The 24,868-nt window shown below is 38.9% G+C and overlaps 1 protein-coding gene across 3 annotated transcripts; it reads left to right on the forward strand.

Annotated features, from left to right (window-relative positions):
- Positions 1-125: 125 nt before the first annotated feature.
- Positions 126-24,776, forward strand: LOC127952190 (zinc finger protein 664-like). Of its 3 annotated transcripts, XM_052550588.1 has the most exons (4): positions 6,147-6,475; positions 7,296-7,450; positions 20,473-20,634; positions 23,046-24,776. In XM_052550588.1, exons 3-4 carry the CDS (start codon positions 20,577-20,579, stop codon positions 24,245-24,247), a joined length of 1,260 nt encoding a protein of 419 aa, XP_052406548.1. In that variant the 5' UTR covers positions 6,147-6,475; positions 7,296-7,450; positions 20,473-20,576; the 3' UTR covers positions 24,248-24,776. The 3 variants fall into 3 exon arrangements, with proteins under 3 accessions (XP_052406550.1, XP_052406548.1, XP_052406549.1); XM_052550590.1 differs by lacking the exons at positions 6,147-6,475; positions 7,296-7,450 and adding an exon at positions 126-381; XM_052550589.1 differs by lacking the exon at positions 7,296-7,450.
- Positions 24,777-24,868: the final 92 nt, after the last annotated feature.

Consider the following 24,868-nt stretch of genomic DNA (forward strand, 5'->3'; position numbering starts at 1 on the left):
TCCCTCTCTCTCTCTCTGTCTGTCTCTCTCTCTCTTTCTCTGTCTCTGTCTTTCTCTTCCCTCTCTCTCTCTGTCTCTGTCTCTCTCTCCCTCTCTCTCCCTCTCGCTCTCTCTCTCTGTCTCCCTCTCTCTCTCCCTCCCTCCCTCTCTCTCTCTCTCTCTCTCTCAGCATCAGTTCTTCAGCAGACAGCACTGTGAAGACAGATCAGATCTACTCTGTCTCCCTCTGCTGGCACATAATCATAACCTCACACTGATGTTCAGTTTCTTGGGCTGTGCTACAGTCCATTCCTTATGCCTTTCTCTTCGTCTCGTTGACTCGGATATATGTCATTATTATGTGCATGAGTGCCTGAAACCATTGCAAAGACAACAGAAAAGGTAGGATTTTTCCTTTCATTAGAATTTAAAGATCTCCATGACAATGTTATTGTGCTGAATGTGTGACTGTGAGGGACTGAGAGACGATAGTAAAATCATGGACTTTGCAAAAACAAATAGAAACATGTTTGGACGGTCCAGAATCATTCACTGCGTGATTCATTCTTGTTAGAATACCATTAGAATTCCCTTATAATTCAAGCAATTAAAGAAGAAATAATGTATTTTTTATGTTTTTATATTCATTGCACAAGCAATATACTAATCTGAATATCAGTACATATGCATATGCTATTGATTTTAAACAACAGTGCATAGTAACACGTGTTTCTTTTCTTGAATGAATCAGTTTTTTAATTAATCGAGTGAGCCAGTGATTTAACAGTCCATTCAGATGGACACTCATCCCAGTGTAGACTACAAACTAGTGCTTGCGTCCAAAATCACTCATTCACTGATCCCTAAATAGTGTATGGCAGTTGACTGGACTATATCAGAAAGGAGTGAACAAATAAGTGAACTGATTTAGATGGTGACACTGTGTATGAGACTTGGAGCTGTTGCAAAAACATTGCCATATGTACTATTGCGGCATACAAACATTAAAACTTATCTAAAGCCGCTGCAGGCTAAGACATGTGGGTTTACACTGAAGACGCGTCACACTGAACCATTGCACATGATGGGACGTCTTTATTGTTCCATTTCACAAACTTAGCAAGAACCAACACTTACTTGAATTGATGCATTTCATAAGCCGTGCAAAGATACCTCAGACAGTGCAGTAACAGAAGATGATGGCGACAGTCAACAGAGTTTATCAACACACTCCATAATCCAAACACCCACCACCACACAGGTGTGCAAACACGCATTAATACAGACACCACACCCCCAGTGACACCCACAGAAACCAATAACAACACTATGCGCGTGCACATACACAACAGTATAGAAAAGAGGAAATATCATAAAAGACTAATCAAACCCAAATGTATGGCTCCTACATTCCGGCCCAAAATTATTTCATAGTAATAACTGACCACCAGAACCACCTTGTGGGAGACAGACATTAAAGTGAACTTTTAGTCCTTTAAAGTCAAAATTAATATCCACTGTATCCAAAGACCTTCACTGCCCATCTGCTTCCTGCAGAAGGCAGACTTTAGTTATTGGCCTGTTCAGATAACTGGTTTTAATTTTAATCAGTATACTTCGCACCAGTCCATATTTGTCCGGAACAGTATCTACAATTCTTCCTGTAATCCAAGTATTGTGAGGCACCATATTATCCACTAACACGATGAGATCTCCTGGAACAGAGTTTCTTTTAGCAGTATTCCACTTCTGATGCTCCTGAAGTCCAGGAAGGCACTCCTTCACCCAGCGCTTCCAGAACAAATCCAACATATACTGCACTTGTTTCCTGTGACGACGAGCATAAACATCCTCCTTCTCAAACAATCCTGGTGGCAACAACGGCCATGATTTAAGCAGAAGTAGATGGTTAGGAGTCAATGACTCCAAGTCTTCAGAGTCTGTTGATGCTTTTGTTACTGGACGGCCATTAACAATCCCCTCAACCTCGCAAAACACTGTCACCAAGCCTTCTTCATCCGGAGTCTGAGTCTTCAAAATGGAGTTTAGCACTTTACGAACTGACTGGATCAATCTTTCCCAAACACCTCCATGGTGTGATGTTGCTGGGGGATTGAAATCCCATTTCACACCTTTTTGTAACAGCACGTCATTTATGAGGTTACTGTTCAGATTCTCAATGGCCTCCCTCAATTCACATTCAGCGCCCACAATGTTAGTACCATTATCAGAGAGGATTTCAAGGACTTGACCCTGTCTTGCCACAAACCTTCTAACACCACTGATAAAGGAGTCTGTGTCCAAAGATGAAAGAACCTCAAGGTGTATGGCACGCATCGCCAAGCATGTAAAAATGAGCCCATACCTCTTGACCACAGCTCTTCCACGTTTAACCTCAAATGGTCCAAAGCAGTATAAACCAACTCGACTGAAAGGAGGCTCATCAGGAGTTATTCTATTGTAAGGAAGGTCAGCCATTTTCTGATGTCCAGGTGAAGCAGACAATCTACGACAGATAACGCACCTAGACAAAACCTTTCTAATGGCAGCACAGGCACCAGGAATCCAATATTTCTGATGCAGACAAGAAAGCATATGGTTTCATCCACCATGGCCTGTTTCTTGGTGTACATGAAAGAGAATAAGATTGGAGATGTGTTGATCTTTAGCCAATATAACTGGATGTTTTGCTTTGACTGGCATAGCTGCTCTACTAAGCCATCCTCCAACCCTAATGAGATCACCATCCTGGATTGTAGAGGTGACTCGTCCTCCTTACATAGTCTCCTTCAAATTGGCCAGTTTTTCCGGAAACCTTATTTTTTGACAAAACCTGATAATATCTAATTCCACTGCAACCATAGCCTCCATGGACAGAACATCCTTTGGCACTTGGGTGTTATGGGAAACACTTCCCATAACACCCGATGTACTTGCTACATCATTAGAAGAATGGCATCTACGCTAATATTAGTCTGTTTCTCTCTTGTTCCGAGGTCACCGTGGCCACCAGATCCAGTCTGTGTCCAGATCAGAGGGTCACTGCAGTCACCCGGATCCAGTACGTATCCAGACCAGATGGTGGATCAGCACCTAGAAAGGACCTCTACTGCCCTGAAAGACAGCGGAGACCAGGACAACTAGAGCCCCAGATACAGATCCCCTGTAAAGACCTTGTCTCAGAGGAGCACCAGGACAAGACCACAGGAAACAGATGATTCTTCTGCACAATCTGACTTTGCTGCAGCCTGGAATTGAACTACTGGTTTCGTCTGGTCAGAGGAGAACTGGCCCCCAACTGAGCCTGGTTTCTCCCAAGGTTTTTTTCTCCATTCTGTCACCGATGGACCGATTTCGGTTCCTTGCCGGTGTCGCCTCTGGCTTGGTTAGTTGGGGTCACTTCATCTACAGCTATATCGTTGACTTAACTGAACAGAGATGACATCACTGAATTCAATGATGAACTGCCTTTAACTATCATTTTGCATTATTGACACACTGTTTTCCTAATGATTGTTGTTCAGTTGCTTTGACGCTATGTATTTTGTTTAAAGCACTATATAAATAAAGGTGACTTGACTTGACTTTTACCCCCTCGATACGGAATTATGACATCAAGAATAGGGAGTTACTGACTGTTGAGTTGGTACTGGAGGAGTGGCGCCACTGGTTAGAGGGCGCAGACTTTATTCCAGACAGGCTCTCTGGGCATTGTTCTTCGGTCGGTTCAATTTTAACATCTCCTACCATCAGAGGTCCAAAAATGTTAAGCCTGATGCACTTTCACGGATCTTTGAGGCTGACGCAAGATTCATCCTCCTAGTGACCATTCTGCCCCCCGATCGGGTGGTAGCAGTGGTCACCTGAGGGATGGAGTCCAGAGTCCACTTGCCTCTTCGCAACGTCACAGTTCCGGCGGGGTTCCCTGAGGGCCTGTTGTTTGTGCCAGAATCGGTCCGAATTAATGTCCTACAGTGGGCTCACTCATCCGTGCTAGCTTGCGGCTCGTACCTGTAGTTTAATCAAGCAGCACTTCTGCTGGCCTTTTATGGTTTGGGACGCTCGTCAGTTTGTGTCGGCATGTCCTGCTTGTGCTGCCGGTAAGGGCTCCAATTCGACCTCCAGCAGGGTTACTCCAGTCGCTGCCTGTCCCGTTGAGAGCCTGACAGGGTACTGTCACGGTTCTGGGTGCTTCATCTGCTTCCCTGTTGTCTGTATCCTGTCATTTTCTGCAGCTCGTGACCTGGGCAGTTGAACCAGATGAAACCAGCTGTTCAATATGGTGAATGCCTCGTCATGACTTGTGTCTGAAGCATATATTGACAAAACACCAACAAGTTGGCCGGCGACAGCCCCTGACGTCACTCCTTGAAAGCAAACAATCCATAACACCTTATCAATTTGGCTTTCGACCTGGTAGATCTGCATTAGATGCATTACTAAGGCTAGAAACTGTTATCAATGAAGGAGGTGTTAGTTTGAGTCTATACAGATATTAAAAAGGCTTATAATATGATGTGGAGAGAAGGATTGTTATTAAAGTTTCAGAGAATAAGAACTGAAGGTAGGTTTTATAATTGTGTTTTAAGTTTTCTAATAAGTGAGTGAGTGGTTTGGGCAAAAACTATCAACACCTGTCTCTTGTTTCAGTAATTGGCGCGGAGAGAGGACCAGGCCTGGGCTTTAGTTTATGTTTTTTTTTTTGTGCGCACCAGTGGTCAGCGAGGGGCTGTCGTGCTGTTTTGTGTTTATTTTTGTAATTAAAGTCTTTATTTGATTGTCCGCCGGTTCCTGCCTCCTTCTTCCAGATGAATATGAAGGTTTTAATATTACAGTGGTGCCGAAGCCCGGGAGAAGGAGGGTCGCGCTGCAGAAGATCTCCCGCCGCTGGGGTGAATCCGCGGTGCCATCGAGCAGGCGAGGAGTGTGCCGCCATGGACGCTCGAGGCGGTGGGCTGGAGCGGGTTGCCGTCGACGGGCGAGCTCGCTGCCGGCCACCCGTGATGTGGAGGGGCGGCTGCCGTCCGTGAGGGAGTGGAGGATTTGGTGCCGTTCGCCAGAGAGCCGGAGCCTGCTGCCGTACACCTGAACGGGGATAAGCAGGGAATGGGGGACTCCTGCCGGCTGCTCAAAACCGGAGGAGCCGTCGCCATCCACCGGGGCCGTCCAATGTCACCACCAGGCACCGCGGAGGAGATCACCCAGCTGGTGGAGGGCCGAGCAGCAGTGCGTCTGGGAACCGGTGGACTTTAATTACAAAAATAAACACAAAAGAGTGCAACAGCCCCTCGCAGACGACTGTCGTGCACAAATAAAAAGCAAACATAAACCAAAGCCCAGGCCTGGTCCTCTCTCCGCGCCAATTACTGAAACAAGAGACAGGTGTTGATAGTTTCCTCGTCTCCTGATTCTCTCTCCCGCTGCAGACTTCGCTAAACCATACCCCCCCCCGCCACAGTGCAATATTGCATATGGGATGCAAAGAATTTACAATCAGAAATGTATAAAATACAAATCAAGTAGAGGTGCTCCGATCACGATCGGGCCGATCGTTAATGCGCATCTCATCAGTAAAGCCGGTTATATAATCAGCGGTTAATTACATCAGGTGCCTGATTTCACATAGAGCAGCTGTTACTACACAGAGCCGTTGTTAACTGAGAAGATGCGCCAAAAAACGCTGAAAATGAAGTGGATTTGCGCATCTTCTCTATTAACAACGGCTCTGTGTATTAACAGCTACTCTATGTGAAATCACACACCTGATGTAATAACCGCTGATTAGAAAACCGGCTTTACTGACGAGATGCGCATAACGATCGGCCGATCGTGATCGGAGCACCCCTAAAATCAAGGATCAGGTAAACTTATTATTATTATTATTATTGTTATTGTTATTATTATTATTTAGTCATTCAGCAGACACTTTTATCCAAAGCAATTTATAAATGAGGACAACAGAAGCAATCAATTGTTGTACTAAAACAACTAAAAACAGATCAAAAACTAAAAGTTAAAACTTTATAAATGCTACCTATACACATAAAAAAAAAATAAAGAAATTAAACAAAAAATATGACAAATTAAAAACTAATTGTAAAAACTTGAATGAAATTAAATTTTACAAAAATAAAGCTAAAAACTTTTCAAAATATTAAAGAACAAAAGGTATAAGAGTATAATAATGATTCTAGTATAACACCAAACCAAACACCAAAACAACAAACAGCATATATGTGTATGTACAACCAAACACACACCCACATATAATTTCAAATGATATATATTATATTAAATTATAAATCCCGTTTTAAAATCCATGACAAATAGCGCACTGAAGAACAGAATATGCACTCCTAGACTGATATCCCTTCCCTCCAGCACAGGAGGTGGCGATATACACCTCAAATCTGTTCTACACCTCTCTAATAACCCCACAGAAGAAGAAGAAGCAGCTTTCGCAGCTGTGGAGTCCAGTCGAGTCTTTCGAGGAGAGGTGAGTAATTCACAGTTTTTCATTGTTTAGGAAAGTGTAACGGAGGCAGAACAATTGTTTTGGTCACTGTTGTTTTTTATTTTTTATTTTGTAATCTGTATTAACAATAGATTTTTTTTTTTAGTATTGCAGTAAATAGGAAAGTATTGGCAAAATGTCATTTAACTCGTTTAATCCCATTTTTTTCCAGACATGAAAATATCACAATAATGTAACATTAATAACCCTTTGAAATAATCAATAATTATTAATGGTCGGTCACAGTAGTGACCGGTGGGGAAATGTGTGTACTGAATGAACACCTTTCTTCAGTCATAGACATATATCTCAGACCAGCTATTTTAAACTGTTTGATCACATTCATTAAAAGCTCTTATACAATATTGACAGGAATAGTGAGATAAAATACAACCAACAACATATATCAGAATGGTTTTTGTAACATGTATCATCAAGTATTCATATAGTGCTACCAGCATCACAACATCAATAGTGTAATTTATTTGCAGTGGCGGCTCCAGACAATTGTGATTGGGGGGGCAATGGGGGATCCTGGTCATTTCAAGGGGGGTCTCATGAAAACCAACAAAAAAATACAGTGGACACGGCTAATAACTGCATATTACTGCTTCTAAACAACAAAAACAACACAGCATATCAACTACTTTGTTTTTAATTAATTAATCATTTGCAGTTTACAAACAATATGCCCAAACTTTAAAGGGTTGGCGTTTTAAACGGTTCATGTCTCCAATACGCATTAATCCACAAATGACTTAAGCAGATAACTTTTTAACCGTGGCTGACTCCCTCTGAACAGGGCCGTGCAGAGACCTTTGGAGGGGCAGGTGCTCAAAGTATAAACGGGGCACAGATGCTAGTGGCTGTAACCATTTACCCTCCTTGTTAGTGCGTCCGCCTCCCATGCCTGAGACCCGGGTTCGAGCCCCGCGAGGAGCATCAGAGAGGACCCGGGTGAGAGGGCTTACACATGGAACAAGGCTTTAAATGGCGCTGTTCAATACAGCAATATATTGTGATGCATTCCTTGCTGATTCACATATAGATATGGATGGTTATGTATTGATACAGCAGCAAATGATTTGATGCAGTTTTGAAAAAGACACAATAGAGAAGACAATTTTAAGTGTAAAATAATAATAGCTCTGGGATTAGAAACTGAAATGTCTTAAATTGTCCCAACCTGATGGCATTTTCTTCTCTGTTCTACAGAATAATTAAGAACAGCGGTTTTAGTAAAAACTGTAGAAAACACTTGTGCCTCTTTCTCACCAGCCTCTGTCTCCTGGCTTGCTGTTACCTGCTCTCTTTCTGTCACTTGTGCCTCTACATTTCCCTCTTTATCTTCCACTATCTCCATCTCCTCATCTGATATTAGTTTCCACTCTCTGTCCATCTAGGAACAAGACTCAATTTACTATTTCAGCATTATTATATTATTTTAACCATCACTTCTACTCTTGCACCTAATCAATAAGTCCACCTTAAATATTGATACAAAACATTAAAAAACTGATACACTGGAATATAGTGATTAATATTATTATTACTGTTGTAGTTGTTGTTATCTAAAATTGAACACCTTTGCGATGTTAACAAATGACAGGCTACATGTGTTATTCATATTCTTCACACTGCACTTAAGTTATATTATGCATTTTTTATTGACATTGATATTTTTACATTTATTTTCAGAGAGATATTATTGAGTTTACAGGCTAAAGTGGTCTTGCTGTCTGTTGCTATTGTAGAAAAAAAATATTTGCGTCACATTTAAAATATAATTATATTTTAATTAATTTCTGAATTGTTTTTATTTTTGTAATGATACTTCAGAGAATGAGAAAATCTGAATAAGTCTTACCAGTATTTTGATAATTATTTTTTAGGCACTCAAGGTGTTAAAAAATAAATAAGTACTGCAATATAATAAAAGTTTAGTCAAATAACATAAAAAAGACCAGACCCCTCGATGCCTGTGAAACTTTTCTCCCTCAAACAGCTAGTGTTACTCTACACTACAGGCTACACACAGCAATATAAACAACATATCTGCATGTTCTCACATCACATCGTTCTTGTAAAATAATAATGAGTAAATACACATCAAAATCACTTCGCTGAGAATGAAACACCACTTACCAGCTTCCACGGTGTTGAAAATATCCTCTAACAATTAAAACATGCGCGTGCGGCGTGAGGAATCGTCCCGGTCAGGTGAGGTCATCGTCAGGTGAACGGTCATCATGTTGGTAATTGTAATTACAGCTAAATTATTATTAATAAATTGTATTAATATTATGATTGGGCGTGGGCAGGCATTCACAAAAGGGAATGTTATTACAATAAAAATGGGAGGACATTTTTCTTTGACAAAAGGGGCAAAGGAGCAGGTGCTCAAGTGAACCGGTTCTTTCGGACAGTTCGATCAAATAAACTGTTTGAAGAAAAAGCTGAGCTTAACATAATGGCGTCATTGGTGATGATTGTCCTTGATTCAAGCCTTCGGTTTACCCGCGCTCATAACATTAGCACAGAATCAGTTCAGAATCAATCATCAAAAGAATCGGTTCGGTGCTTATTTGTAACATTTGAACTTTAAATCAGTGCAGTATTTCATCATGTTTTAACAGAGATCAGGTGCTCAAACACACTGCTCCTCACGCGAGTGATGTCATCGAAGGGGAAACATTCGGTTTCCTGGAGAACACACACGCCTGAGCTATAAATCAGAGAGAAGACGCACACGATTCCCTCGAAAACACATCTGTACAGAAATCACAAAAAAAAGTTCAAACGTTAATTCAAAACAGATCTGTTGGTGTTTAGTGGGTAATTTAGAATAAAGCAGCAGTGTATTCGACAAAGCAAGGTTAACCTATTTAATCCTTTTTTTTTTTTTTCAGGACATGAAAATATCCAAATGACGACATTAGTAACCCTAGGAAATAATCAAATTATTATTTTTTAAATTGTACTGGATTAACACATTTCTGCTGTAATAAACATATTTTATATATCTCAGCTATTTTAAACATTTTGATCAACATCAATATTTTTAGGGATGCACGATCATGATTTTTCATGGCCAACTCCGATACAGATTTCAGGTTTTTTTTCTTTAAGCAACAAACAAGAAAGAAGGAAAATGTGCATAAACCAGATGTTTATTTGGTGTTTAATTGGCTAAACTGGCTTTTGGCTATTGAAAACAATAACCGTAACCCACTTTAAAAAATAATTCAGTGGCTTAGTAAATTTCACAAAAATAAAGAGCTATATTAACTTAATAAAATCTTTTGAAATCATTTAAGTGATATTTTGAGTGGGTCAGATTAAAAATAATAATTAAAAATCCAACAAATAATTTCTCTAAAATTTACATATATTATTTAAGTTTATGTAATGAAAATAAATAAGTATTTAACTAACTAATTATATTTTTAATATACCTTCAATATTTCTGGTGAATTCTAATAGAAATATTTGATAATTATTTACTTGTACTGATCTGTTTTAGAACTAAAATTATTAAGTATTTCCTACCAATTTTCCTAAATAAAGTTCCAGCTTAATAAATGAAAGTTTAAATAAATTGAGTAAATTTCGCGGCTAAAGTGATCACGTGTGCAGCTCCGCAGGAAAAAAAAAAAAATCTGCTTTCCTCAGCAGCGACGTCGACTAGCCATACATACACCTCACAGCTCCTGGTAAGTAACGTTAGTCAGCTAATCCTACTTACGTTTGTAACACTTTATTAAAAAGTTAATAATTATTAAGCATTTCCTAACAATTGTCTTTGTATTTTACGTCATATTCAACAAGTTTCGTAGCTTAATCGAAGTCACCTGAAGGACGGCTTTCCTCAGCAACGGCAAGACCCGCACTCCTCTCATATTGTGGTACGTTATGTAATTTATCCAGCTAGTTAATACTAATTATGTTTGTAATGTTTAATTCAGAAGTTAATTATTAAGGATTTCCTAACAATTGTGTTTGTATTTTGCGTCATCTTAAGAAGTTTAACAAGTTTCGCGGCTCAAACAAGAGGCACCTGTCACTGAAGGACTGCTTTTCTCAGCTACGACGTGAACAGCATTACTCGAATTTCCTGTAAGTAACGTAGTCATTTTATAACTATGTATATTTGCAATAATGTATTCAAAAGTTGATTAAACATTGACCGTGTGTACGTGTACATAACAGTGTAGTTTTCGAAGTTAGTTAGTGGGGCAGCCATATGTATGTTAGTTTTTTTTTTTTTTTTTTTTTGGAGTGGGTTAACGTTCGTACTATTTGGATCACCGTTTATTTCAACCGCCATTTGAAAGTCTAACGATAAGTGTAACCGTGGTCCAGCAACTATACATGCCCAATGGAAAACGATTTTGTACAGGTTCCCCTTTGGGGTCAGTGGCTTGTCAAAAGGGAACACATCATTTATGAACTTTCAAATGACATTCTGTCTTGTAAAAAGCTGTCACGTTGTTGTAAAACATCATAATTACTACATGAACACAAGTATGAGCTCTTAAATCACCACTACAAATACTCCATGCAAAAGTATTTAAAATGGTGTGGACATAACATAGACTGGTGCGTTTTAATCAGCTCCCACTATATGCTCCGTTGTAAAATCATTCTAGTACACTGAAACTTATGACATACAATATCGGTCAAAAGTTTGAAAACATTAAGCTTTTTAATGTAACAAATCCAGACCTGGTGGGTATTGAAGGACAGCCGAGGCTGGGTGAGGGGTACGTTGTTTTAATTGAGTGAACTTACTAAATTTCTTAAGAGTGTGTTTAAATATATTCATTTTGATTTGAATTAAGTAATATTTTTGTTCCTTGAAACAGATCAGTTTAATTTTCCATCCTTAAATAGTTTGATAGAAATTTCACAAATATATTATGTGTATTATAAATGAAAAATTTGTTAGTCAAATACTAAATTGTTTTAGTGGAAAAAATAAAATATAACTGTACATTTTAGATAAAATAAACTGTTGTATTTTTAGTCAGTTAATATGTTTACATTTATGCATTTGGCAGACGCTTTTTTCCAAAGCAACTTACATTGCATTTCAAGGTACACATTTACAATTTTATCAATTTTTGCTAGCGCCGATGCTCTACTGTTTGAGCTACAGGAAAGCCATCTTTTGTATAATCAAGTAAACTATATTCAGAGATTTTATTAAGTTAATAAAGTTAAATATTACTGTATTATTTACTAAGCCACAGAATTATTTAGAGGGTTAAGGGTTGAGTGTGAGGGTTAATGCAATGCATATTTTTTTTCAAGTAGTGCAATTAAACAAGCTTTTTTTGTTTCAAAACCATTAGTCATTTTACTTAAATATTAAACATGTTTATAAAGAAATTGTTTGAAATAATGCGGACCTCAATAAAAGCCTATAGCATTGATTTACAGCATAGAAGCTCGCAGTTGGTCTCTTTTCATTTTTCTTTTAGGTTTATTGTTAAAAATAAATGTCCCTATGTAGAAAATTAATCTGTCCTCTTGTTAAGAAGAATGCTGTTAATTTTTGCAACTCCTCCCCCTAGTAAACTTTGTTTGAGATTTTACCTGTCATATGGTCCAACAGAATGTTTGCTTCTTCAGGTGCTATTTGTTTTGTGTATTTGTCACTTTCTTGTAACATTCAGGTTTGAATGCTAGCTCTAACCAGTTATCTTAAAAATTTGCCTGTAGGGTTCAGCTGATCTACCCGTCTTCGTACACGCAGAGTTGACAGAGGAGGTCATAAAAATCTACATCCATCGGGACAATGATGGGGCAGTCAGTGATGTAATCTTGGGAATCACAGCAGAGCCTGCTGCTATCTTTTGGGAGTCACATTGGATTTGAGATATCCCAAGACCCACAAATACAGGTCCTTCTCCAAAAATTAGCATATTGTGATAAAGTTCATTATTTTCCTTAATGTAATGATAAAAATTAAACTTTCATATATTTTAGATTCATTGCACACCAACTTAAATATTTCAGGTCTTTTATTGTTTAAATACTGATGCTTTTGGCATACAGCTCATGAAAACCCCAAACTCCTATCTCAAAAAATTAGCTTATTTCATCTGACCAATAAAAGAAAAGTGTTTTTAATACAAAAAAAGTCAACCTTCAAATAATTATGTTCAGTTATGCACTCAATACTTGGTCGGGAATCCTTTTGCAGAAATGACTGCTTCAATGCGGCGTGGCATGGAGGCAATCAGCCTGTGGCACTGCTGAGGTGTTATGGAGGCCCAGGATGCTTCGATAGCGGCCTTAAGCTCATCCAGAGTGTTGGGTCTTGCGTCTCTCAACTTTCTCTTCACAATATCCCACAGATTCTCTATGGGGTTCAGGTCAGGAGAGTTGGCAGGCCAATTGAGCACAGTAATACCATGGTCAGTAAACCATTCTCCAGTGGTTTTTGCACTGTAAGCAGGTGCCAGGTCGTGCTAAAAAACGAAATCATCTCCATAAAGCTTTTCAGCAGATGGAAGCATGAAGTGCTCCAAAATCTCCTGATAGCTAGCTGCATTGACCCTGCCCTTGATAAAACACAGTGGACCAATACCAGCAGCTGACATGGCATCCCCAGACCATCACTGACTTTGGGTACTTGACACTGGACTTCAGGCATTTTGGCATTTCCTTCTCCCCAGTCTTCCTCCAGACTCTGGCACCTTGATTTCCGAATGACATGCAAAATTGGCTTTCATCCAAAAAAAGTTCTTTGGACCACTGAGCAACAGTCCAGTGCTGCTTCTCTGTAGCCCATTTCCTGCACACACCTGTGCACGGTGGCTCTGGATGTTTCTACTCCTGACTCAGTCCACTGCTTCCGCAGGTCCCCCAAGGTCTGGAATCGGTCCTTCTCCACAATCTTCCTCAGGGTCCGGTCACCTCTTCTTGTTGTGCAGTGTTTTTTTCCACACTTTTTCCTTCCCGCAGACTTCCCACTGAGGTGCCTTGATACAGCACTCTGGGAACAGCCTATTCGTTCAGAAATTTCTTTCTGTGTCTTACCCTCTCGCTTGAGGGAGTCAATGATGGCCTTCTGGACAGCAGTCAGGTCAGTCTTACCCATGATTGCGGTTTTGAGTAATGAACCAGGCTGGAAGTTTTTAAAAGCCTCAGGAATCTTTTGCAAGTGTTTAGAGTTAATTAGCTGATTCAGATGATTAGGTTAATAGCTCGTTTAGAGAACCTTTTCATGATATGCTAATTTTTTGAGATAGGAATTTTGGGTTTTCATGAGCTGTATGCCAAAATCAACACTATTAAAACAATAAAAGACCTGAAATATTTCAGTTGGTGTGCAATGAATCTAAAATATATGAAAGTTTAATTTTTATCATTACGTTACGGAAAATAATGAACTTCATCACAATATGCTAATTTTTGGAGAAGGACCTGTACTCACTTGAGTTGTTCCAAAAACTGTTTCTTGAGCTGGATCCTCCAAAACTCTGTTAATGTTCAGAGGTTAAAAAATTATCTTCTTGCATAGTAGTGGTTCATGATCATCCCACAGAATGGGTATTCCTGATGGAAGTGTTTCTGTAATTCTGTTGAAGACATAGTTCACCCAAAAAGATGATTTTGTCATAATTTACTCTCCCTCAATTTGTCCCAAACCTGTACGAGTTTCTTTCTTCTGTTGAACACAAAAGATATTTTAAGTGAAGTGACGGGACATTCAGCCAAGTATTAAAAAGTGTTGGTTAACGCAGTTAAAGGTTGCCATTGACTTTGCATAGTATACTTTTTTTTTTTTTCTACCATGGAAGTCAATGGCAACTTTCAACTATCTGTTAACCAACATTCATTAAAATATATTTTGTGTTCAACACAAGAAAGAAATTCGTACAGATTTGGGACAACCCGGGGGGGGGGGGGGGGGGGGGGGGGGCGAGTACATTATGACAACATCATCTTTTTGGGTGAACTATCCCTTTAATATTGATGTAAGTGTTGCTTTTATTTTTTTTATGGTTTAATGTTGAGTGTGACTGCAAATGGCTGGTATGCACCAGGAACAAAGATGTCATTTCTCTTACGGCTATCGTATTTTACATGTAATCTACTTGAATACTAAGATGGATGAAATGTTTCATAAGGTTTAATCATTTCCCTTATGGCTACTTTACAGTTTTAATTTTTGCAATTTACTGGAATATTAAAATGGATAAGATGTTTCAAAGGTTGATTTTAGACTTTGTCTTATGTTTAATTGACAAATAAATTTTCAATAAAAAATGTGTTTCTTTATTTGGTTTTATTATATTAATTATAAAGGGTAAATAGTGTAAAAAAAAAAAGTGAATGCAACATTTTGATAATTTATAGTCCAATATTAAGTTAAATTCACTTTTACATGTAGTAAACGTAGCACATTTTTTTGGTTAAATTTCATCCAATATTTCAATTATATCTACTCAATATTTTTTGTTTATTTTACATAGAATTACAGTTGTGGTGTTTTATAATTTTGATTATATCTAATTAATTTTATTTCTCATATAAAAAAATTCAGTTATTCAGATTTACTTAATTTTTTTACTGACAATTACTCAATTTAAACAGTATATTTCATTGATTTCACAGCTTTAAAATTTACTCAATTTTTTTGAGTGTAAAAATGTTTCACCAAAAAAATTGAGTAAATAATAGTTAAACTTTTTACAGTGTAACCATCTGAAATGAACAGCAGTAACTGCACAGTAAGACTACATTCAGTCCAAACACAGATGACACTGACATCAGACTTTAGCTTCTGTTTCTGAATTGTGTTGAAACTACAGAGAACTGGCCTTAAATAAAAGATTAACTGTAATCATGTGAAATTAAACTCAATAACTGCACAATTCTACAATCCACACAACACAATCAACACACAGTCAATAAGAGGTTTCTTAATCAGCATTCAGTGTTTGTTTTAGTTTTTACATTTGGTTTTAAATTAAAAAAGGTCTTTCCCAGTGAGACTAAATAAAAGTATGCTATATCAATACATTATTCCAAAATGTTCAAATGAAATGTTGGTGTGAATAAAACAAAGCTGCAGCGTTTCATTCATCCAATAAAAAAAAATTAGGGTAATGATTCACATCTATAATTTTTTTTTTTACTTGAGCCAATGAAATATAAATAACTATTGTCTCAAGTAAAAGAAATGTACATATAGATGTGAATCATTACTCTAAAATGTTTTAATTGGGTGAATGAAACACTGTTTCTCAGTGTGCTACAGCAGGTGATTTTTAAATCAAATTAAGTCGATGTAATTTTAAGGTAAAAAAAAAAAAAAAGAAAAAAAAAAAGACAGGTCATGGTTTATGGCTGGTCAACCAGTGCATCCCTAAATATTGTAACTTTATTTGGAACATTTGAACTTCAATTCAGTCACTGCAACATGTTCGTGTAATTTGGATTTATATAGTAGACCTACGTTCACTGTTATCCCAGCGGTCACTATTGTGACCATCAGCATGTTTACTCATTATGTGACCACACGCAAACAAAACTGAATGACTGTGAATGCATATATTAATACTTCACACCCTAAAGATCATGTGGACCAAAAATCTGTCATATCTTGATGTTAACATACTTTGCCAAAAGCAGAACGAAACCATGGGAATCCTGTGAGATTGTGAGTGTGTACAGGTCGGCCGATCTGGTTTCATCTGTTAAAGTTAACCTTTTCAAATAACAATGGAGGTCACAGACAGTCCGTGATCTTTCACATGAAGATGAAGTCAGGCTTTAGCTAGCGTTAGTGAAGCGGTCAGGCCCACATACAAACATCACAGTGTTGACTAACAGAGAAAGGTGCTGTAGTATATAATATAGTGTTTAATAACTGATAAACTGTAGAAACAGTGCACGCAACAATCAGAAGACTTTTTAATCTACAAATCACCATCATTTACCATTGATTTACTGTAATAACTTGCACCATATTGTATTGTCGCAGAAATGTGGATATTTGTATCTAATTTCATTATTTTGTTAATGTAGACATGCATTAAATATATTAAGCTATAGGAGTAATATAATTACAGTAATTTGTGATTAGGCTAAGATGAAGCATGTGTGTATATATATATATATATATATATATATATATATATATATACACACACACACACATACATACATACTGTATATATCATTTCTGCCCCCCTCACTTCTGAGAAGATGGCTACGCCCCTTTACCAAAGTATAGGGAAAGTATAGATTCCATACTTGGGGAGAGATGAACTAAGAGATTCAAAGTAAAGGTGATTTCTTGGCCTGGATTCTGAGAAGTTAAAACAATGACTTCTGTTTTGTCGGAGTTCAGAAAAAGAAAATTATTGGCAAGGCAAGCTTTCACATTCTCAAGAAATGCTGTTAAGTTGCCTAGAGAACTATTATTTTTCCTAGATACAGGCATGTAGATTTGTATATCATCTGCATAGCAGCGAAATGAAACATTGTTTCCTAAAAATGGAACCCAAAGGGAGAAGATAAAGACAAAAAGGGACAGGAACTAAAACAGAGCCTTGTGGCACACCACAGGAAAGATTGCTAGGAGAAGAAAATAAATTTCCTATTTTTACTGATGTTGTTACGATGTTAATTTTGAATATACTGCCATACCAGTGTATTTAATTACTCAGCGTTCGGAACGAACGTTATGCTGCGCCGCGGCCGCGAGACACTGTTTCAGAAGGACCCTTTACAATGTTGCACTTCTGCAGCGACTCCGAGGCGTGCTAAGGGTAAACTCAGCAGTGCTCTGGTGTTACGTGATAACGCCTGTTTCACACATGTCCAGCTGCTGTGCGTATTAACGGATTCCAACTGCGCGAGGTTGAGGTGCGTCAGTGTGTTCCAGGAGCGGTGCTCTGCAGCAGTTGTTGTCTATTTTTGCTGTGCTGCAGGCACTGAATTAAAGTGAAAACGCATTGTTCGCGGGAAAAATTTACATGGATTGACATGGAAACGCAGTCACATGGGATTTTGGCTAGGTTTAAAACAAGAACAAGAGCACTTCCAGATAAACAAGGAAAACAGTATATATGTTCACTTTTATGGAAGCAGAAAAACAAAGTTCATTAAGACCCGTGGGATTGCTTGTGATAAAGATTTAAATGCAAAATGCACTAGACTGTTTCTGTCTGTGGTGTTTTAATTTTAAATATTTTAACAAGATAAGTAGGCTAATTATTGTGTTTAAATGTTTTTCCGCTTGCTTGAGCAGCTTATTACACAAACCTAGAAGTAAAAGGCATGAATAATGCGTTGTTTATATTTATTGAGTTTAAACTAATGTCTATATGAAAGATTGTCACTGTTCTGTGATAAAAGACTTACAATATGAAATCAAAACAATGAACAGACCGGGATCAGTAGCGGACTGCAAACACGTCCTGGGTGAAAGCACAATGAGTCTGTGCTGCGGACTGCATATGCACTGCAGGCAAACTATGCATATACATATAATAGTGCTGTTGGGCTAAAATTGTCGCCAAAGGCGGCAACACGAGCAATTTGCTCCAGCACATTAGCCGCAAGCACATCTTGGAATATCAACCAGCAGAAAATGCATTAAAATGCATTGTACACCTGATTATGCATGAAAAAAAAAAAAAAAAAAAACTCATAAACCGGAAAACCGGTATAATCAGTTTTCTGCTCTGGACACGAAGAGTGCTACGGACACTCTTTGCTCCACTTTAACATCTTGCTTGGACAACTTTTGTTGTCTAGACCAGCACGCCTTGCCCCGTCTGCCCCCTGGCTGTCCGAGGTTCTCTGTGAACATCGCTCTAAACTCAGGGCTGCAGAGAGGAAATGGCAGAAATCAAAAAACTCTACTGACCTCAGTCTGTATCAATCTCTCCTCTCTTCCTTCTCTGCAAATGTCTTCACGGCTAAAACAGCGGACACTCTTCAAAACTTTCTCTTCTCTTCTTAATCCGCCACCACCACCTCCTCCATCGACTCTTACAGCGGATGACTTTGCAGTTTTCTTCACAAATAAGACAAGATCCATCAGTGACCAATTCTCCACACCGCAGACTGAGGACAACTCTTTATCCTCCTTCTCCCCACTCTCAGAGATGGACGTCTCCAAAATTAACATTATCAACTCCTCTCTTCACTCTTGAACATTTCCCTTAGCATTCAAGCAGGCTCGGGTAATCCCACTGCTCAAGAAACCATCTCTAAATCCAGCGCTTCTTGAAAACTACAGACCGGTATCCCTTCTTCCATTCATTGCTAAGACACTTGAGTGAGCTGTGTTCAACCAGTTCTCTATGTTCCTTGGACAGAACAACCTCCTGGACAGCAACCAATCTGACTTCAAAAGTGGCCACTCAACTGAGACTGCTCTGCTCTCGGTTACTGAAGCCCTGCGACTAGCAAGAGCAGCTTCAAAATCCTCGGTACTCATCTAACTGGACCTGTCTGCTGCTTTTGACACTGTTAATCACCAGATTCTCCTGTCCACCCTCAGAAAGATGGGCATCTCTGGAACTGCTCTCCTGTGGGTTAAGTCCTACCTCTCTGACAGATCCTTCAGTGTGTCTTGGAGGGGTGATGTTTCTAAGTCACAGCACCTTGCTACTGGGGTTCCTCAAGGCTCAGTACTTGGACCACTTCTCTTCTCCATCTACATGACATCTTTAGGATCTGTCATTCAGAAGCATGGCTTTTCTTATCACTGCTACGCTGATGACACCCAACTCTACTTCTCATTCCAGCCAGATGACCCGACGGTAGCTGCTCGCATTTCAGCCTGTCTGAGTGACATTTCTAGCTGGATGAATGACCATCACCTTCAGCTTAACCTTACGAAGACAGAACTCCTGGTGATTCCAGCTAACCCATTGCTTCATCACAACTTCTCTATACAGCTGGGCTCGTCAACCATAACTCCTTCGAGGACAGCCAGAAACCTAGGAGTTGTGATGGATCATCAGTTAAGCTTCACTGACCACATTGCTACAATGACCCAGTCCTGCAGATTTGCCTTATACAACATTAGGAAGATTAGACCCTTCCTGTCAGAGCAAGTCACCTAACTTCTTGTCCAAGCTCTTGTTCTCTCCAGACTGGACTATTGTAATGCTCTCCTGGCTCTTCCTGCATGTACTGTCAAGCCTCTGCAAATGATCCAGAATGCAGTAGCGAGGGCTGTCTTCAATGAGCCAAAAAAAACTCACGTTACTACTCTCCTCATCAGGTTACACTGGCTACCAGTAGCCGCTCACAGCAATTTCAAGGTACTGATGCTTGCCTACAAGACGACCACTGGCACGGCACCAACTTACCTAAACTCACTGGTTAAATCCTATGTGTCCTCCAGAAGTTTGCGCTCTGCAAGTGAACGACGCCTTGTGGTGCCATCCCAAAGAAGTTCAGAATCACTCTCACGGACCTTTTCCTGGACTGTGCCCAGCTGGTGGAATGACATTTATCCTGCTTGAATTAATTCTAAGAAACGCACATAACTTCATAAGTAGGCCTACTTAATTTTCATCAAATATTTTAACTAGTGTTTTTCTTAAATTTTTCCCGACTGCAGCCCTCAAATGTAACACATTGGTGAGGCAAAGCTGACAGCTATTTGTGAAAATGTGAAGATGTGAGCGCACTCTGTCGCGGATGTAATCCGATCCTTCCGATGGGTAAATATCCGCAAGGCTGTGGGGTCCTGATGGCATCCCAGGCCGTGTGCTCGAGCACATTCCATCTAGCTGCTGTTTTCACAGACACATTCATTCTTACTGTTATTTAGAAATACATAGAGTATGTGCACTAGCACTCGCGAGAGCAGTGTTACTGATCGAGCAGTTTAAACTGATGTGCTCTACACTATTTTAATATAGTGATTTAATGATTTACAAAGAGAACACACTTCTAGATTTCTTGTTGATTATGGCAAATCTTCTTCCACACAGAAATTCAGCTGGAATATTCCAATCCATTTACAATTGAAGACGAGCATCAAAGCTTCAGGAATAAATCTGTAAAGACTGAGTTTATTAAAGAGGAAAGAGAGGAGATGGAAGATCCAGAACCCTGCAGAATCAAACACACTGAAGATACTGAAGAACTAACAGGTTGGTATTTATTCTTCATTCATAATACTGATGGTTAAACACTTTCAAGTAGTTTTATATGGGTTTTATATGAAAATGTACATCTAAGGGTTTCAGAATTGGTTGTGTAACAAACCATTACCTATAAAAAAAAATTCCTTGTTCAAAATTATTTTTTATTTTCCTGAATGATTTTTTGGGCAGTTTTTGTCATTTTCAGGCCTCGTACATTAACAAACTCCTCCTACTGTTTTAATCAGATCATCTTTAGATTTGCTGTGCAATGTGAAATTGAGTTTTCGTCGAAAGGCTTGTCCCTGGCGTCCTGACAACCTTTGTTTTGCAATGTCTGATCTGCCCCAAACCTCACACGTTTGATTGGTGTTATGTCCTTAACACATACCCATGCCCAAATTCAGTTGAACTCATAGCACATAGAAATATATTTAAAAAGCATCAACAAGTGTTAAATAGGCTGGCAACATGTTAGAAACATGTTCAAATATGCTAGCAACACATAGCTCAGTGCTAAAGCATGCTATTAACCCCATCAAACAGGAAGTTGTTGTAACACATACATACAATGTCCAATATGTCTCAAACTTCACATATTTGATTAGAGTCCTAGCCTGAAGATATCTAAACGCTCATACTCGTTTATGGTTATGGCACCACCTACTGGCAATAGGATGTGACATTTAACACTGTGATGCACTATTAGCAACACAGTAAAATATGCCATTGTGTGCTAAACATGCTAGCAACATTTACTAAATGCTGTTAATACTATGAAAGAGGAAGTTGTTGTAATTCATGCATATAATGTCCAGTTTTTTCCAAACTTCACATTTGATAAGAGTCCTGGCTTGTAAACAAAATTTAATTTAGCTTTTTCAAAGCTTAATCTCATGGCCCTAACAGAGACCTGGATCAAACCAGAGGACACTGCTACACCTGCAGCACTCTCCAATAATTTCTCATTTTCTACGCGAACACTGTTCTAAGCTTAGAGCTGCTGAAACGCTGTGGCGCAAATCCAAAAATACTACTGACCTTAATGTGTATCACTCACTCCTATTTTCCTTCTCTGCTAATGTCTCCACTGCTAAAATGAAATCCTACCATAACAAAATTAACAATTCATCTAACTCTCGCATGCTTTTTAAAACATTTTCCTCACTTTGTGTCCAAATCTTCAGTACTTATCCTGCTTGATCTGTCCACTGCTTTTGACACCGTTTACCACCAGATCCTCCTATTAACCCTACTGGCAAAGGGCATCTCAGGAACCACACTCTAGTGGTTTGAGTCTTACCTATCAGATAGGTCCTTCAAAGTATCTTGGAGAGGTGAGGTGTCCAAATCACAACATCTAACTACTGGGGTGCCTCAGGGCTCTGTTCTTGGACCACTTCTCTTCTCTGTCTACATGGCATCATTAGGTTCTGTCATTCAGAAACATGGCTATGCTGATGACACTCAACTCTACCTCTCATTCCATCCTGATGATCCGACGGTAGCTATTCGCATCTCAGCTTGTCTAACAGACATTTCTTCCTGGATGATGGACCATCACTTTCAACTCAACCTTGCCAAGACAGAACTGCTTGTGATTCCAGCAAACCCATCGTTTCATCACAATTTCACCATCAAGTTAGGCACATCAACCATAACTCCTTCAAAAACAGCCAGTAGCCTTGGAGTTATGATTGATGATCAGCTGACTTTCTCAGACCACATTGCTAAAACTGTCCGATCCTGCAGATTTGCTTTATTCAACATCAAGAAGATCAGGCCCTTTCTTTGGGAACATGCTGCACAACTCCTTGTTCAAGCTCTTGTTCTGTCCAGGCTGGACTATTGCAATGCCCTCTTGGCAGGTCTTTCAGCCAATTCTATCAAACCTTTACAATTAATTCAGAACGCGGCAGCAAGATTAATATTTAATGAGCCAAAAAGATTACATGTCACACCTCTGTTTATCAATCTGCACTGGCTTCCTGGCTGCACTTGATGTTTGCCTAAAAAACTACCACTGGCTCTGCACCCATTTACCTAAATTTGTTACTTCAGACTTATGTGCCCTCTAGAAGCTTGCATTCTGCAAGTAAACTATTGTGTGTGTGTGTGTGTGTGTGTGTGTAAAGACCTCTAACACAAGCTTGTTCTATTTTTTTTTTTATTCTATCGGTTTTCTTTTTATTTATTTATTTTATTTAAAAGTCCATGCTACGTGTACTGTGTTAACCTGACTTAGACTTGTTATAGCACTTATGTCGCTCTTTTTGTTGTTTTTGATTGCTTCCAATGTCCTCATTTTTAAGTTGCTTTGGATAAAAGCATCTGCTAAATGACTAAATGTACATGTTAACATTTACATACCAATATGTTTTGAGTTACTGACAAATTGACTGTTTTTGCATTTATTTTAGAGTTGATTGAAGAAAATGAGCAAAATGAAGATTTGAGTGAAGTTGAAGAGAAAAATAACTTTAAAAATGGAGAAAAAACATTTTTTTTAAAGAAAACAAGAGCCAAGAGATATTTCACCTGCACTCAGTGTGGAAAGAGATTGACATCGAAATATAATCTTAATGTTCACATGAGAATTCATACAGAAGAGAAACCATTCACTTGTGACCAGTGTGGAAAGCGTTTCAAACACTTAGCAAACCTTAAGGATCACTTGAACATCCACACTAGAGAGAAATTGTACACATGTGATCAATGTGGAAAAACATTTTTGTGGGCTTCAGTCCTGAAAACACACCTAAGAGTTCATACAAAGGAGAAACCACATTCATGTCATTTGTGTGGAAAGAGTTTTTCATATCTACACCATTTTAAAGAACATCAGAAAATACATACTGGTGTGAGAGATTACATGTGCTTTGAGTGTGAGAAGACTTTTACTTCAGCGGGCGGTTTAAAACATCACCAGAGGATGCACACTGGAGAGAAACCTTACAAGTGTTCACACTGTGGCAAGAGATTCAGTCGGACAGGACACCTGAAAATACATGAGAGGATTCACACTGGAGAGAAACCTTACAAGTGTTCACACTGTGACAAGAGATTCAATGATTCAGGAGACTTGAAAACACATGAGAGGATTCACACTGGAGTGAAACCTTACACATGTTCACACTGTGACAAGATATTCAATAATTCAGGAGACTTAAAAACACATGAGAGAATTCATACTGGAGAGAAACCATACAAGTGTTCACACTGTGACAAGAGATTCAGTATGTCATCAAATCTGAAAACACATGAGAGGATCCACACTGGAGAGAAACCTCACAAGTGTTCACACTGTGACAAGACATTCAATCAGTCAGCAAATCTGAAAACACATGAGAGGATTCACACTGGAGAGAAACCTTACAAGTGTTCACACTGTGACAAGAGATTCAGTATGTCATCAAATCTGAAAACACATGAGAGGATCCACACTGGAGAGAAACCTCACAAGTGTTCACACTGTGATATGAGATTCAGTCAGTCAGGACATCTAAAAACACATGAGAGGATTCACACCGGAGAGAAACCATATCACTGCACTGCACATGGGAAGGGTTTTAATCAATCTTCTTCTCTACACAGTCATACAAAAAACATTCACAGTAAGTAGAACATCTTTAGATCCAGCACTTTCAGATCTGATTCACATCATCACCAAATGAGACAATAATGCATCAAGCAGTAAAATATCTGGATAAATCTGTCATTAAAAGTGACATGACAAAGAAGCATTATCTATGTCACGATCATTAGCTGGAGAACTCATAAACTCCAATAGAGGACACTCCACTCAGGACTGTGGCATTTTGGTTTCCATCCCCTTTTTCGAACTCCATTTCCCATCCTGCCTTATTCCTGGGACTGATTGCACACACACACACATATAATCAGAACAATCACACTCAGTCTTGGCAAAGTCTTGTTTAGCCCTGTCTAGCATTTCCGAGCGCTTTACCTGTGTTTGTTCTTCCCATGTCTGATTTTGGATTGTGTATACTGCCTTGGATTCTCTGCCGCCTTCCTCGAACTCTTGCTTGTTAACGTTTCTGTATTTGGATATGTCCCTGAAATACTTGCTGTTCTCCGATCTCTGCCTGTATAACCATTCTCTTATAAAATATACTGCATATGGTTCAGAACGTCTCTGACTCTCATTGTAACAATCTACACATTTCACAGTGAATAACGTCTTCATAACCAACTGTGCGATTCAGATCATCTCAAAGATGGA

Source organism: Carassius gibelio, chromosome B3, assembly GCF_023724105.1.
Source record: "Carassius gibelio isolate Cgi1373 ecotype wild population from Czech Republic chromosome B3, carGib1.2-hapl.c, whole genome shotgun sequence".
In the NCBI taxonomy this organism is placed as follows: domain Eukaryota; kingdom Metazoa; phylum Chordata; class Actinopteri; order Cypriniformes; family Cyprinidae; genus Carassius; species Carassius gibelio.

Bases quoted from the DNA above. Each gene is read 5' to 3' on its own strand.
- LOC127952190 (XM_052550590.1), top strand. From the start codon at position 20,577: ATGGAAGATCCAGAACCCTGCAGAATCAAACACACTGAAGATACTGAA. The intron at 20,635-23,045 runs GTTGGTATTTAT...CATTTATTTTAG, and splicing joins AGATACTGAAGAACTAACAG to AGTTGATTGAAGAAAATGAG.